General features: G+C 41.3%; 1 protein-coding gene across 1 annotated transcript; it reads left to right on the top strand.

Annotated features, from left to right (window-relative positions):
• The first annotated feature begins 1,523 nt into the window (after positions 1 to 1,523).
• On the top strand, positions 1,524 to 12,408 carry mri1 (methylthioribose-1-phosphate isomerase 1). The gene is made up of 6 exons (XM_084402882.1): positions 1,524 to 1,923; positions 5,789 to 6,012; positions 6,957 to 7,126; positions 9,391 to 9,567; positions 10,410 to 10,634; positions 11,529 to 12,408. The coding sequence occupies exons 1-6, from the start codon at positions 1,570 to 1,572 to the stop codon at positions 11,660 to 11,662; spliced, it is 1,284 nt and encodes a 427-aa protein (XP_084259008.1). The 5' UTR covers positions 1,524 to 1,569; the 3' UTR covers positions 11,663 to 12,408.
• The last annotated feature ends 2,985 nt before the right edge of the window (positions 12,409 to 15,393 follow it).

The following is a 15,393-nucleotide window of genomic DNA, read 5'->3' as shown; positions in this document are numbered from 1 at the left end:
AATTTATGTAGCTTATGTGCAGTTGTCTTCAAGTCATTGATTAGCATATTTTGTCATGATAATCTATTAATCGCGTTCCCGGGGGCGGGGTTTATGTAAATTTTAGGGTTGGTGATGTCACTAACCCGGGAGGAATGTGGTGTAGTCCCTACCAGCCGTTTGTTGTAGTCCTTAAAAAGCAATTTCTTTAAAATAAATATCTCCCTTTGCTTTGAACTTTGAGCGTCGTAACTTTTCAGATGTTGTTTATGCTCAAACAGCAACATTACACACTAACTAAAGTTAGAAAAGTGAAATCATATTCAACCACCCCTTTAACAACTATTTTGAACATCAACAGCCAATCAGAATCCACCCTGCTTTAACGAACTCGAGCATTTAAAGCGACAGGCGACGAAACAGAACGTTATCATCCTCCTGTGCATGCTTGTTACAGTTATCGTTATCTTTATACTCATCGTTCTTGGGGTGAACTGGCCTTTACTAACACTTGTGTTGTTCCAAACCCGGTTGACTTTCATTTTAATAAAGAACACTAAAGGAGGAGATGTTTTGCAGAATGTCCTGGCTGCTTCGTACAGTGAAAGCGAATGGGGACTGGGACTCATTCTCAAGAAACAACAACTTAAATGTATGTAGTCCATAGCTTGTTCATTATACATGACGCATTTTGACACGCCATTTGTAAAAGTATGCAAACACAAATGAGATTCCACAAATTGTGCACAAATCTTTTTAATTATACTTTTAGAGACTGCACTTTTTTTTTTTTTTAATCCACCGTCTCCATTTCCATGCAAATGTGCTAGATGGACATCTTTGACCGCCTTACCGGAGTTTCATTTTTATTTTCATTTTTTTGCTGCGACTTTAAAAAATGCATCCCGAGAACTTATTTCCATCCAACCGCTTTTTTTTTTTACGCAACAATGCATTCTGTGTGAATAGCCCCATCGAAAACTATTTTAGCTTAAACGCCAACGAATAACGATAAAGTTCTGTTTGTGTCTGCCGCTTTAAATGCTCGAGCTCTTGGAAGTAGGGTGGATTCTGATTGGCTGAGAATGTTTTTATCATTAGCTGGAGGAAAAAATAGTTCTGAAAGTGATTCCAAAAATATCGTTCCTCTGTGTCGTTATCGTTATAGCAGTGGTGTACTTTCATTATCTCGTAGAATTAGAATGATTGATTAGTAAATCTTTACGGTTATTATTACTTGTTTATGTTTTGGCGCTCAACAGACCTAGTCCCCATTCACTTTAACTAAAAAGATCTGTGTGTGAACATCTCGTTTTAATGTTACACAGAAGACATATCGTTTGCAAAGACGTGAAGGTAAGTAAATTATTACAGAAATGAACAACCTTTACATTAAAAGCCCTCTGAGGTGAATAACGTCATCATGACGTATTAAAATATCAAACTCACGGAACAACAGTGTGCATTTTAATCGATATTTACATTTAACATTGTTGCCTTGTCGTAGGCTAGTTATAAGAACAAGGCTTCCGCTGAATGTCAAATGCAGCACACGGGAGCGCGCACTCTCTGCTGGAGGATGATTGACAGATGTGGGCGGGGCTTCCTTCCGGAGAGAACACGCGGTTCCGTGAGCCGTGCGCTTTTTTCCCCAGTCCGGGCAGGCCTTTAAACTACGCCCACACCTCGCTCGCGATTCACCCTGCTTTTAACACACCCCGAAATCCACAGGACTCGAGACGAACCGACGGAACCCGTCACACATCGGCGACAGCGCTCCCGGAATCCCTTCATCCGCATCACATACGGGTCATGACGCTGGAAGCGATCCGGTACCGGTCCGGGTCTCTGCAGATCCTCAACCAGCTGCTGCTGCCGCACGAGACCGTGTTCGACGAGATCCGGTCGGTGCGGGACGGATATGAGGCCATCAAGAGCATGAAGGTACGGAAGGCCCGATCCACGGATCCTCTGCCCGGTTCCGTTCACACACATCCGAGCATCTCAAAGCCGGGCTGAGGTTCCTTTGTGTCGGATCAGAGCACGGGGTCGCGCTTTGTTCGTGCGTGTGCATGTGTGATCTGCATAACCTGCGCTTGGTGTAAAGTCCCTGTAAGCCTGGTGAATATATTAATATATAGGAAATTATAGGATTGAATCGCAGTTAATAATGTCATTAATGGAATCCCAGTTGGCCTCTCAGATCTATTGGAATGAATCCTGCACATCGTTCAAAGTGTGATGAACGCTTGTGCGCATCAGGATGCGTTCTTGCGTTCAGTCTGCGCTGTTTATTCTTGAATAATGCAGGCGTGCGTCTTATTTTGTTTACAGCCATAATTTGTTTATCTTTGAAAATGATTGAAAATAAATTTCCTGGAATGTTCCTAAAAGGAAAATCAATCGGGAACTTGGAACGTTAGGGAACGTTCTGTATCAGGTTCACGCAGAAGAACGTGCACTTGTGTTTTGTTTGTGTTCTAATTTTTTGTTTGATAGACAGATTGTTCATAATTTTTTCAGTACCTCACGCACCTTTTAAAGTGTTAAGTTTAAAAAAAAAAAAACGTCCCTTGCGTTCTGTGTCGATTGTTTCTTGCACTATTTTGCTAATTAAGTTGGTCTATGTACTGATGAATCACATATATGCTTTTGGCTGCTGTGTTTGTATGATGGCATGTCAAGTTTAAAGGGTTAATTTTCCCCCAAAAATGTAATTCTGTCATCATTTACTCACTCTCATGTCGTTCCAAACCCGTAAGACTTTCGTTCATCTTCAAAAACACAAATTAAGATATTTCCATTGACAGCTACGCAACTACCACTTTGACGCTTCAAAAAGTTCATTAAGCAATCGTAAAAATAATATCCATATGAATCGAGCGGTTTAGTTCAAATTTTCCAAAGAGACTCGATCGCTTTATATGATGAACAGATTTAATTTAGGCTTTTGTTCACATATCCCTTTCAAAACTGTTCTGAACTCTTTGAACACAAGTACCTGTCCCGCGCGAACCTGCCCCTTATCGTTTGCGAACACGCACTGATTGTGACATCATAAAGGTGTTGTTGCTCGGATGTTCTTCCTCACGCCGTTCCAGTCTTAATTAATGCAGTGCATAATTAATGTGTTGGGGTGCTGGTTTTCCGGCAGCCACGTCTGCGCCTCATTAATAGTCGTTACTGCAAATATCTCGCATGAATTATTGATCAATCAGGGGTTGAGGGGTTTGGTCGTGTGCCAGGCGCTGTCACTGTCATGAGAGCTTTGCTAATGTACGGCAAGTGACGGTCACCAGACCTTCCATTCATCTTCTCTAATGGTTCACCAAGAGTGTGTGGTACAAAGACATGTAGTGTGTTTTCAGTTAAAGGATTAGTTCACTTCAGAATTAAAATTTCCTGATAATTTACTCACCCCCACGTCATCCAAGATGTTCATGACTTTCTTTCTTCAATCGAAAATAAATTAAGATAAATTAAAAACGTTCCAGGATTTTTCTCCATATAGTGACTTCAATGGGGTCCAACAGGTTTAAAGGTCCAAATGTCAGTTTCAGTGCAGCTTCAAAGTCTCGACACGATCCCAGCCGAGGAATAAGAGTCTTATCTAGAGAAACCATCGCTCATTTACTAAAAATAAATAAATATTTATATACTTTTTAACCACAAATGCTCGTCTTCCACCGCTGCGATGCGCCACACATTACGTAATCGCGTTAAAAGGTCAAGCGTGACATAGGCGTAAGGACCGACCCAGTGTTTACAAAGCGAACGTGCAAAGACTAAGTCAAACTCCCTTTACTAAAAAAATAAAAGGTAAAACACCGATGTCAGACAATTTTGAAGTTGGAGGTGAAAATGAGATTCGCCCTATCCTACATTTTCCGCTTACGTCAGGTTACCACCTGACCTTTCCAACGGGATTACGTAATACGTGAAGTCGTGGACGTGCAAGATGAGCATTTCTGGTTGAAAAGTATATAAATGTTTTTTGTGTGTGTTTTTTTAAATGGACGATGGTTTCTCTAGATAAGACTCTTACTCTAGGTCGGTCCTTACGCCTATGTCACGCTTGACCTTTCAACGTGATTACATAATGTGTGGCGCATCGCAGCAAGTGGAAGACGAGCATTTGTGGTTAAAAAGTATATAAATGTTTATTTATTTTTAGTAAATGAGCGATGGTTTGTCTAGATAAGACTCTTATTCCTCGGCTGGGATCGTGTCGAGACTTTGAAGCTGCACTGAAACTCACATTTGGACCTTTAAACCTGTTGGACCCCATTGAAGTCACTATATGGAGAAAAATGCTGGAACGTATTCCTCAAAAACCTTCATTTCTTTTCGACTGAAGAAAGAAAGTCATGAACATCTTGGATGACGTGGGGGTGAGTAAATTAACAGGAGATTTTAATTCTGCAGTGAACTAATCCTTGGAGAATAGTGATGTCATACTGTTATTAAACCACTATGACATCACAGTCATGTAATCAGCTCTTTGAACTAAATGGAATGACCACTTTTAGAATGATGTCATAATCCTCTATTGTTATCATAATAGCAGAGGTTCTAAAGGAATGATGACATCATACTTACCGCACACACGATGTCATTTCTACTGGAGTTGTTTAATGACCTCTGAACTGTGACTGCTGTGCATGACTCTATGAGCATTTCATTGAAACTCTTCAAAGAAAGTGATGTTTTCCTTGAATGTGTCCACTTATTCATCTGTCTCACATCAGTATTAATTAATCAGTGGGGCTTTTCACCGTAATAATGTAGTTTTCCATTCCAGTGAGCTGATTTTAGACCTGACTGGAAGCGTTAAAATCATGAAAATCAATTTAAATAGATGATCTGTGAGAGCAGATTGTGTGAAGGAATAAACCTCCTCTTAAAGGGACAGTTCACCCAAACAATGAAAATTTTCATTTATTCACTCTCATGTTGTAACAAACCTGTATGAGTTTCTTACTTCTGTTGAACACAAAAGATGATATTTTGAAGAATGTTGGTTAGCAGACAGTTGACTTTCATAGTAATTCTTTCCCTAAAACATATATTAAAATAATCAAACTCTAATCTAAATTACAATGCTAAAAAGTCACATAAAATCTATTTTTAATTATTTAATTGATTTAAAAACAATTTCTTTCATTTATAATATTATAATATAATAAAAAACATTGCCATCACAAGAATTAAATATATTTTACAACATATTCAAAATATTTTGTATATTGAAAACAGTTATTTTAAATTGTAATACATCACAGTATTTCTGTTTTTTTTTTAATTGTATTTATAATATAATTAACTGTTGTTTTTAAAGTCCCCCCTGTAATTTTAATAATTAATAATCAGTGAGCTGATTTTAGACCTGAATGGAAGCGTTAAAATCATGAAAATCAATTTAAATAGATGATCTGTGAGAGCAGAATGTGTGAGGGAATAAACCTCCTCTTAAAGGGACAGTTCACACAAAAATGAATGTTTGTAACAAACCTGTATGAGTTTCTTACTTCTGTTGAACATAAAAGATGATATTTTGAAGAATGTTGGTTAGCAGACGGTTGACTTTCACAATCTTTTTTTTTTTTTTTTCTACAATGGAAGTCAATGGTTACCAAAATTCTTCAAAATGTCCTGTGTTCAACAGAAGAAAGAAAGGTTATACAGGTCAAACAGGTTTGGAACAACATGAGGGTGAGTAAATGATTTTTGGGAGAACTAACCCTTCAGTGAGAAGCATTGTAGAGCGTTTTGTCCCTGACTCTCTGGCGTGTGACCTTTGACCCTGCAGGTGCGCGGCGCTCCCGCCATTGCCATCGTGGGGTGCCTGAGCCTGGCGGTGGAGCTGCGGGGGGGCGCCGGGGCAGACGACCTCGTGTCCTTCATCAGGGAGTCACTGTGTCACCTGACCTCCGCCCGACCCACGGCGGTCAACATGGGCCGAGCCGCGCGCGAGCTCATGGAGTTCACCGAGAACGAGAGCATGGAGAAGAACACAGAGCAGCTGAGAGACAGGTGACACTGAGAACTTAAATCTTTTAATGATATTCAGGGATTTGCTGGAGGCACGTTTGATACCAAGATAGTCCAGAGCAGAATCATTTACTCGGCTTTGTCGTCTTGAGTTATGTCTGTGGAAGCTTGTTTCCGCCACAGAATAAAAAAGAAAAAGGTGATTGCGAATTATTATTATTATTATTATTATAATTATTATTTCATATTTGGACTTTATAGTTTACAATTTACAAACATTATGGTGTTTTTGACCAGAATATGTTCAGTGAGAAACGTAAGATTGTCAAAAATTTGGCTATTTGAGACTAGCTTAGTTATGAAGAATGGAGAACTAAAACTGAGCAAAATAATGCTGATATAGAAATAATGCTATTAGCTTTCAAAAATATTTGAGTTATTATTCATTTAATATTTTAAACTTTTAGAAATATTTAATAGAATAATTTAAAATATTTCTATAAATAAATTATTATTAATATTAAAAATGATCAAACTCCTATCTAAAGTACTACGCTAAAAAGCCACATAAAATCTAAATCTTTTCTTTAATTATTTAATTGATTTAAAAAACGTTTCAATTATAATATAATTTAAAAAAAACATTGCCATCACAGGAATAAAATACAACATATTCAAAATATATAGTATGTTGAAAACTGTCATCTTAAATTGTGATAAATCACAGTATTACTGTTTTTTTTACTCTATTTGTAATATCATTAACTGCTGTCTTTAACTGAAGAACATAATTAATAAAGAGCGTTAAAGGAAATTATAATTACTATTGTGTTCAAATTCACTTTTTATCCAACTTTCACCATCAGAGACCAATTAAATTGATAACCACAATTATATGTATGAACTTTAATCTCCGGCAAAGGATTATTAACCATAACAGACCAGCGTATTAATGTGTTTCTCTCTTGGCCACGCCCCTGCTGCAGCGTGATTGGCTGGATTGAGGAGATGTTGGAGCGGGACGTGAACGACAACAAAAAAATCGGCAACTACGGCGCCCAGCACATCCTGTCAGGAGTCCCGCGAGACTCGGTCACCATCCTCACACACTGCAACACCGGCAGCCTCGCCACAGCGGGATACGGCACAGCTCTCGGTGAGTCCGCGTGCGCATTACAGGTGGGGCCAGCGCCATTTCAAAAACGCTGTTGGACAATGTTGATATTTGAAATCAACCCAAACAAACACAACCCTTCTTCATTGCTCCACCTCCAAACTCAACCTCCAATCCGAGTCGGAGCCGAACCTCCTAAAGCTCTTGTCCAGACATAACCCTTTATTTTCCAGAGCTTTTCTCTTTTGTATTGTTTCTCATCTATATTATTTCTGCAGTCTTTCTTCAAACCTCCCCCTTGCTCGTTCTTACTCCTCCACCGTCATACTAATGCTGATTGGCTACACACGTTACACACGATTGTTGTTGTTTGTTCGTGTGTCGGTTGACTAAAGCTGCTTGCACACCGAGTCTGAAATTCTCGTCCGAAATTTTCGCATGTTAAAAAATAAATACGACCTCACGTTGTGGCAATCACGTTCACACACTGCCTCCGAAACGCATCAATAGCAAGCATTTATGAGGTGTTTTGACAATTGACCCTTCGTAGGGAGTTTGATTGACAGGCGATCTGACCAATCATAATCCGCCATCCACCGATTCCGCCATTTTTGTCCGACAAAGCAGTCAGGAGAGTTAGTAGATTAACGTCGGTGGATTTGAACTTTAAACTGTGTGTACTGACGTCTTTCCGCGGTTGAAACAACATTCCTTCTGATTAGGGGTGTCCATGGTTAACCGGTTAACCGATTAACCGTTAAAAATTGCGTAACCGAGTGAAACATTTTGCTCGGTTAAGTGGCGTCAATGGCGTGCATTGAATTTAGTTGTAATACATTTTTGCACCACCAGAGACCGCTAGAGCGCTCCCAGACATTTGTAATGTCCACAAGAAGTAGTCATGACCAGTTTTCTAATATGAAGCGGGCAAAGAAAGCGCGCGTCCGAGAGTGAAGGCTGTGCGCGAGCCAGAAGTATCCGCGCCACAGCTTTACCCCAGCAGTTTCACCCCGCGCATGCGCAGTTTCATCACAACAGTTTTACCCGCAGAGTCCGTTTACCGTTACATTAACCCATACAATTTGTATTATGCATTTCCTAAACATGTACTTGCTAACCTAACTACTAATCTATAAAACACAATCGGTCTTCCGACCTTTTACTGTTGTGTTGATATGCGCGAGGGAGAGAGAGCAATACAGCGCTCGTGTTGTTTGAAGGCGGTGAGAGTGCGCGCGCGCGTCCAGGGCTCTCTCTCTCTGTTTGTTCTTATGTGCCCTGTCCACTGATCTAAATAATTAGTTGTTACGACGACTTATTTGTTCACTCGTTTTAATAAATCGTAGACACGTACTAATTCCCTCCCTCATTCTGATTTAACGAATTACAACGTGGCCAAAAACAGTTTGATACTATTAATTAGTGAATGCTAAAGACCTATTTTTGTGAATTGGTGAATATTCAGGTGAATTATTTCGTGGCCATGAATTAATAATAATTATTAAACTGTTTTTCTTACCTGTGAAGATAGCTCTTCAGTGAAGGCCGACTATTCTCGTACAGTTTTTTTTATTCCTAGATCGCCTCTTATTTTAAAAACGAACGAATGAATGCTCTGCTAGTTAACTGGAGATGTTTTGTTTATTTGTATTGGTACATTCGTGCCGCGAGATGTTTCAAAAGTGGTGGGGACATGTCCCACCCGCAAATTACGCCTATCTCGGGGTTGCGGCGCGCACACTATGGTTAACCGAGTATTAACCGCTAAGGGCCTCGGTTAACGGTTAATGAAAAACTTGAAAACGGGCAGCCCTACTTCTGATCATTCATATTTATTTGATGCTATAAATTAACTAGAAGGAAGAGATGATCAGTTCACGAGCAGCTTTAACCGAGGCTCTACAGCGATCTGTCAGACACGTTAAAAGCCACTTTGTTTAAATTTCTTGAAAAAAATTACCAAATTTGAAAGGTGAGACTTTGTTTAATATCAAAAGTAACCTGGTCTGTCAGCGCGTTGTCAGTGTCCTCTTTGCTCTGCGATGTATTTTTCACTGTGTGAGAATATGGTGTAGAGTGAGAGCGGCGTGAGGCTTGTCGGACATAGCAACAGTAACTAAAGGGGGCGGGTCTTTGCGAACGATCAATTCAGAGCCACCGAATGACAAATATGAAAGAAAATTTCAGACTCAGTGTGCAAGGACCTTAGCATCCAAACAGCGTTTTTCACATCCCGCTTACCCCACCTTTAATCATGCGCTGGTGTAGCAATGCTAGAAATGAATGTGTGTATCTGATCCGTGCAGGAGTGGTGCGGTCGCTGCACACGCTGGGCCGCTTGAAGCGCTTGTACTGCACAGAGACGAGGCCCTACAACCAGGGCGCCCGCCTGACGGCGTACGAGGCCGTCGCTGAGGGGTTCCCCGCCACCCTCATCACAGACAGCATGGCAGCGCTCGCCATGAGGGAGAAGGGCATCACAGGTGACACTCCAGTTCTGTTTCTGGATCAGGTCTGGCAGAGTTTAAAGGGGTGGTTGATCATGATTTCACTTTTCTAACTTTAGTTAGTGTGTAATGTTGCTGTGTGAGCATAAACAACATCTGCAAAGTTACGACGCTCAAAGTTCAAAGCAAAGGGAGATCTTTTCTTTTACAGAAATCGTTTTTTAAGGACTACAAAAACGGCAAAAAAAAAAAGACGGATCATTAATATCTCGATACTGTATACTACTAATTTTCTCTGGTTAGTAAAAAAAGTTAAAACAAAAATAAACGGCTGGTAGGGACTAAAATGAGCTTATTGACGGGTTAGTGACATCACTAACCCTAAAATTTACATAAACCCCGCCCCCGGGAACGCGATTTATAGATTATCATGAAGAATATGCTAATCATTGACTAGAAGTTAACTACACATCAGCTGCATAAATTCATCAACTAACCATTCAGAAACGTCCTGTTGCTTATACATGTTGTCACTTCTTCTTGAGTCTCTCCATCTAAGTCCGACTCCGGTTTAAACCTAAAAGGCTAAACGTTTTTTAAATGTTCAGTGCGTGTGTGTGAGGTAATCGGGGCTGCTAACACACACACACAGGAGCTCTTGAAGCTCCGCCCTCTGTGCCGGGAGCAGCAGCTCATTTGCATTTTAAAGGGACACACACAAAATGGTGCGTTTTTGCCCTCAAAAAGTGACCATTTTAAAATGCTATGAAATATCTGTGGGGTATTCTGAGCTAAAACTTCACACACTCTGGGGACATTTTGTACATCTTGTGAAAAGGTCATTCTAGGACCCCTGTGACGTTCTTGTGTGCACACAGCTGTCGTCGTCGGAGCGGACAGGGTTGTTGCGAACGGTGACACGGCGAATAAAGTGGGCACGTATCAGCTGGCCATCGCCGCCAAACACCACGGGGTGCCGTTTTACGTGGCGGCGCCGAGCACGTCCTGCGACCTGAGTCTGGAGAGCGGGCGAGACATCGTGATCGAGGAACGTCCTGCTGTGGAGCTCACCAGCATCAATGGGGTTCCTGTAGCTGCACCTGGTGAGTGTGTGTGTATGTGAAAGGAGAAATAAACAATAAAAAAAAGTAAAAGGGCACAAATTTTACTCACTTTTCAATCCTAAGGTTGCCAACATTTACCATGATTTACTGTAGTAACCCTAACTGAAACCATGGGAATGTGGTGTAAATGTATTCATATTGAATTTTATGATATTATTAATGTAGACATCAGATGTATTAAAGGAGTAATGGAATATAATTGCAGTATTTCTTGTCATCAAGCTTTTTGTGCATTAGTGTTACACACATTGCCTAACTACACATTGCAAACTCTAGTGTGTGTGTGGTACATTTTCACCTGCCATTGTTGTTGTTTTTGCGCTTAAATAGCTTTTTGTATTTTTGTGTTTGTAAATGTTTAAAGCAGGAGGTTATTTTAGTGAAGAAGGGGTGAGAAAGTCAGAAAAAATGATGAGTGTGTGTGAGAGAGAAAGAGTGTGTGTGTGCGTGCGAGACCGCAGGGCTTAAGTGAGATTTGAAACAGAGCGGAGCTGCTTTTAATTAAACGGTTGTGATATGAGGGCGAGGGAGGAATGATCCTACATACGTGTGAGAAGAGAAGAGAGAGAGAGAGAGACGAGTCAGAAGCATCAGATTAATTAAAGCTGCAGCGTTTAATAGCTGCCGGCGTCTCGGGGGGGGGAGACAGATTACTGCACTCTCTCATGAACTCCTGCCTGACGCACAGTGGACAAGACCAGGAGTTTCACAGTCTTCAGGAGTGGGACGGGAGAGTTGCGCACCCCCCTTTTATTCATTAACTTGTGTTTTAATTTTTAATTTCAGAAAATATCCAACTCTAGATATCAACAAAAACTACAATGATACTAAAACAGCGCTGTTTTTTAAGGAGCTCATTCTCTGTGGTTGCAGGGATCGACGTGTGGAACCCGGCGTTCGACGTCACCCCTCACCAGCTGATCACGGGCGGCATCATCACCGAGCTCGGCGTGTTCCTGCCGTCTGAACTGCAGGCCGCTCTGACGGGGAGACTCACTGCGCTGTGAGGCACGGGTGTATCGCTGCACCTCACACACCTCTCGCCTCTCTCTCTCCTAGTGTTTCCACCTCACTGTGGTGGAGGTTGCACCTTTAATTACACACACAAGCATCGGCGCCGAGGTGTTAACAAGGCACACGCACGTTCCGTTCAATTCAACACTTACAAAGTGAAGTGGAATAACACCATGTGACACACAATTGTACAACCCAGGGATGCTTGTAAACACACACACACACACACACACACACACACACACCTTCTCCTTCTCTCTGTGTACAGCTCATATCACACCATCTCATGTCTTTTGTCTACATCTTTGTGAAAACCTCATCCAACTGTTCCTTTTTTTGTCCACTTGTTCCTTCCCCTCTTTCTGGCTCAGCTCCAGGTTGTTTGTAACAGGAAGTGTTTCACACACAGAGATGGCAAACAGTGGGCAGGCGTTGAGAACATTCAGAGTATTTCAAAATAAAAGTCTTAGGTTTAATACGGGTTGAACTGATGTCCTTTGAGGGTCCGGGTCATATTTCACCCCAAAATCAAATGGAAAAGTAAACAAAGGCTGTTTTGAGGAGCATTAAGATTTTATTTTAATGACAGTAATGCATATTTTCCCTCCATATTCTCAGTACTTTAATACAAAAACACTTTCTATTTATATTGTAAATCTATATTACACTTTAGATTTTTAAAAATATGTAATATCATAGGAGCATTTCTCTTATTACAATATTTATTACTGTAATATTGTAAAAAAATAAATAAAAATGTATTACAGTGTACAGTAGTCTAATTTACACTACCGTTCAAAAGATTGGGATCAGTACGATTTTTCAGAAAATAATATTTCACAGTGTTACTGTTTTTACTCTATTTCTAACCGAATATTGTAGGGCTAATTGGACTTGATGCTTCAATCCCTGGGGAAGGTTGGCACACCTGATGTCAGCAGTGAGATTTGAGTGGTAGAAATATCATTGGGCACCTCCTTCATCCTCTTCCTTGATGAACCCGTGACGTCTCCAGAGGGCTTAAAAGTGACACCTGGCATCCCAGGTACCCCCCCCAACTCCATGTCCTCCCGTATTCATCCCGCCGCCCAGCTGATATCCTTCCTTTTAATCCACTGCCGATTCCTGCTTCTTCCCGCTGGATTCGACATGGACTCGATTGCTTGTTGGAGAGAGCGACTCCTAAACCCCCATTTACCTCAGTAGACTGGTGGTGAAAACCCCTGCATCCCACTTCCACTGGAAAAATCCTCACCTTCCAGCCATTTTGTGTAGCTTCGGTTGCCAGTTCAGAGTACTTCAAACATTTTCTCTCAAATGCTTCCTCCACTCCGTCCTCCCAGGGGACTGTAAGCTTGGCTGTTGTAGACCAAAGGACCAAATCTGAGTTTTCTATGTTCACCCAGTTAGTCCATATTGACCTTTCTTGGCCAGTTTCTCTTTCAATGCCGCCTCATCTCTTCTGCCTTGACGTGTCCTTTTGGACAGTCCCGTATGGACTGAGCCCAAGGCCAGCTCTCCCATGTTCAACTTGACCAACCATGTCCCTGAAATGAAGTGCTGACTTTGCATTGCCCACGGCTTCAGATGGTGTCCGCTTTCTCCCCGCTTTCTCCCGAGGGTCCGCTGTTCACACGGCAGGATCCTCACAGTGAGGGTCATGTCCAAAAAAACGTGCTTTGGTGCGGTTTTAATTCTTCCAGGAGACTTGTCGTTTCGTTTGCCATTCCCATACAGTCCCATACCTGTGCATTTATCACCCTTTCCAGCTTTTCCACTTTACTGAGGGGGATCTTGTACACAGTTTAAGGGCCACATGAGTCTTGGGAGTTTGCCTGCTTGAGTTTTCCTGGCAGAAAGGTCTTGGTGATGTCATTTATGTACATGATGGTGTCCTTTTTTAATCGTTCAAACTGCCCATTGTCTTTGAGGTTTGCATCATACGATCTGCCCAAACTTTTTATCGTTCCGAAACAGTTTTATACAAGTATTCCATCAAAATGAAATCTTTGATCTGTGTCATTACCTTTTCAATGGAGCTTTTCAATTACTGGGCTTGAGCTTCATCTTTGCCCATGTGATGTTTTGATGAAGTCTTTTGGCGCAGGGGACAGTTGTTATGACCTCCATGGTGAACGTGATTTCACCAAGTACAACATGTTCCTGGATCAACATCTTTGTTGATCCTGGAACAACATTCCAATCAGATTTGAGGGACAAGTGTACAGTTTATGTCATGTTTAGGCTTACAATCAGGGTTAGGTGCTTCTACTCAGTGTTATTAGGGGTATACTCATAATTTCCCTCTGATTTTAGTGATAACTGATGGGTAGGGTTAGGTGTAGGGTTGTGGGCTAAATTTTCAGATTGGAATATTTTTCCAGGATCAACAGAATATGTTGATCCAGGAACATGTATCACTTGGCAAAATCATGGTGACCTATCATCCATATAGGCTCATATTGGTGGAACAAGAAAAACTAACCAAACTAGTCGTTTAATTAAACCCTTTTTATGGCTCTGATAACGAGCTCCATTGCCATAGTAAAGGCCAAGGGGGAGATGGTGCACCCCGCCATGATGCCTACTTCCAAAGGCTGCCATGCTGAAGTAAAGTTGGGTGTTGTGAGGCAAACTTGCAAATCTTGGAAGTAATGTTTTACCAGATTTGTTATTAGTATAGGCACCCGTAAAAACTCAACTCAAAAGCCATCCTCAGGAAGGAATGAGGAACTGGCCCAAAGGCGTTGGCCAGATTGAGGAACAAGACGTGCTTTCTTACTTCCTAGCATCCGAATTTGATGCCATATAACACTGTTATGTTCAAGGCATCCTGAGAAGCCTGCTATGCCAGCCTTTTCTATAGCTGTATCAATAAAATGGTTTTGTTTTAGGTTCTTTGCGCCAACACACTGAAGAAAATCTTGCCTTCAATATTCAGAAGGTTTATTTAGCGAAACTGTTCGATGGTGAATGAATTCTTGTCTTTTGGGATCAGCGCTCCCCCTGCTCTTCGCCAGGCTTTGGGAATAATTTGCTTTTCCCATACCATCCTCATGTTTCTCCAAAGAAATTCTCCAAAGAACATCCAGGGCATATACTGATGCCGATCTTGTTTGCATGTTCTCCCCGTGTCAGGGTGGGTTTTCTCCCAGGATCTCCGGATTCCCCAACAATGACATGTCCAAAGAAAAGCAGGTTCATGCCAAATTGTCCGTAGGTGTGAATGAGTGTGTGAGTCCCAAGGAGGGTTGGGAAAAGACCTGTCAACCTACCCCAAAAAACATTGGCAAGAAAATTCATGGAGAGTCTCTTTCGTATGGCCCCCTTTGGATAGTCTCTTACGTATGGCGAGAGATGGCAATGCAATCACCGAATAGTTAATGAGGGAGAGATGTTAAAGTGATGTTGTGGGGGTGCGATTGGAGGGATGTCGGCAAGGACAGGTATTGGCGTATCTTTTAACTCATCCATTTAAGTGGTTCTTATGATGTGTCTCAACCTCCTCTTAAGACGCTTTCAGAGATCTACTTTTTTTATTAGTAAGGATGTTCTTTACAAATTTAAATGGATGTTTGTAAAAGTTTGTTTTAGCTTTTTGCGTAGATCTCTTAATTCCTCTGCTCTGCGCAGTTTCGAGAGCCGCTGCCTTGCGGAGACTCTCAAACTATATCTTACCGAGCCCAATCTTATTTGTATGACGTTGAGATTTGTTTTTGCATTA

This window comes from Rutilus rutilus (genome assembly GCF_951802725.1).
Source record: "Rutilus rutilus genome assembly, chromosome: 2".
NCBI lineage: Eukaryota > Metazoa > Chordata > Actinopteri > Cypriniformes > Leuciscidae > Rutilus > Rutilus rutilus.
This window is presented reverse-complemented; position numbering and strand designations above follow the sequence as displayed.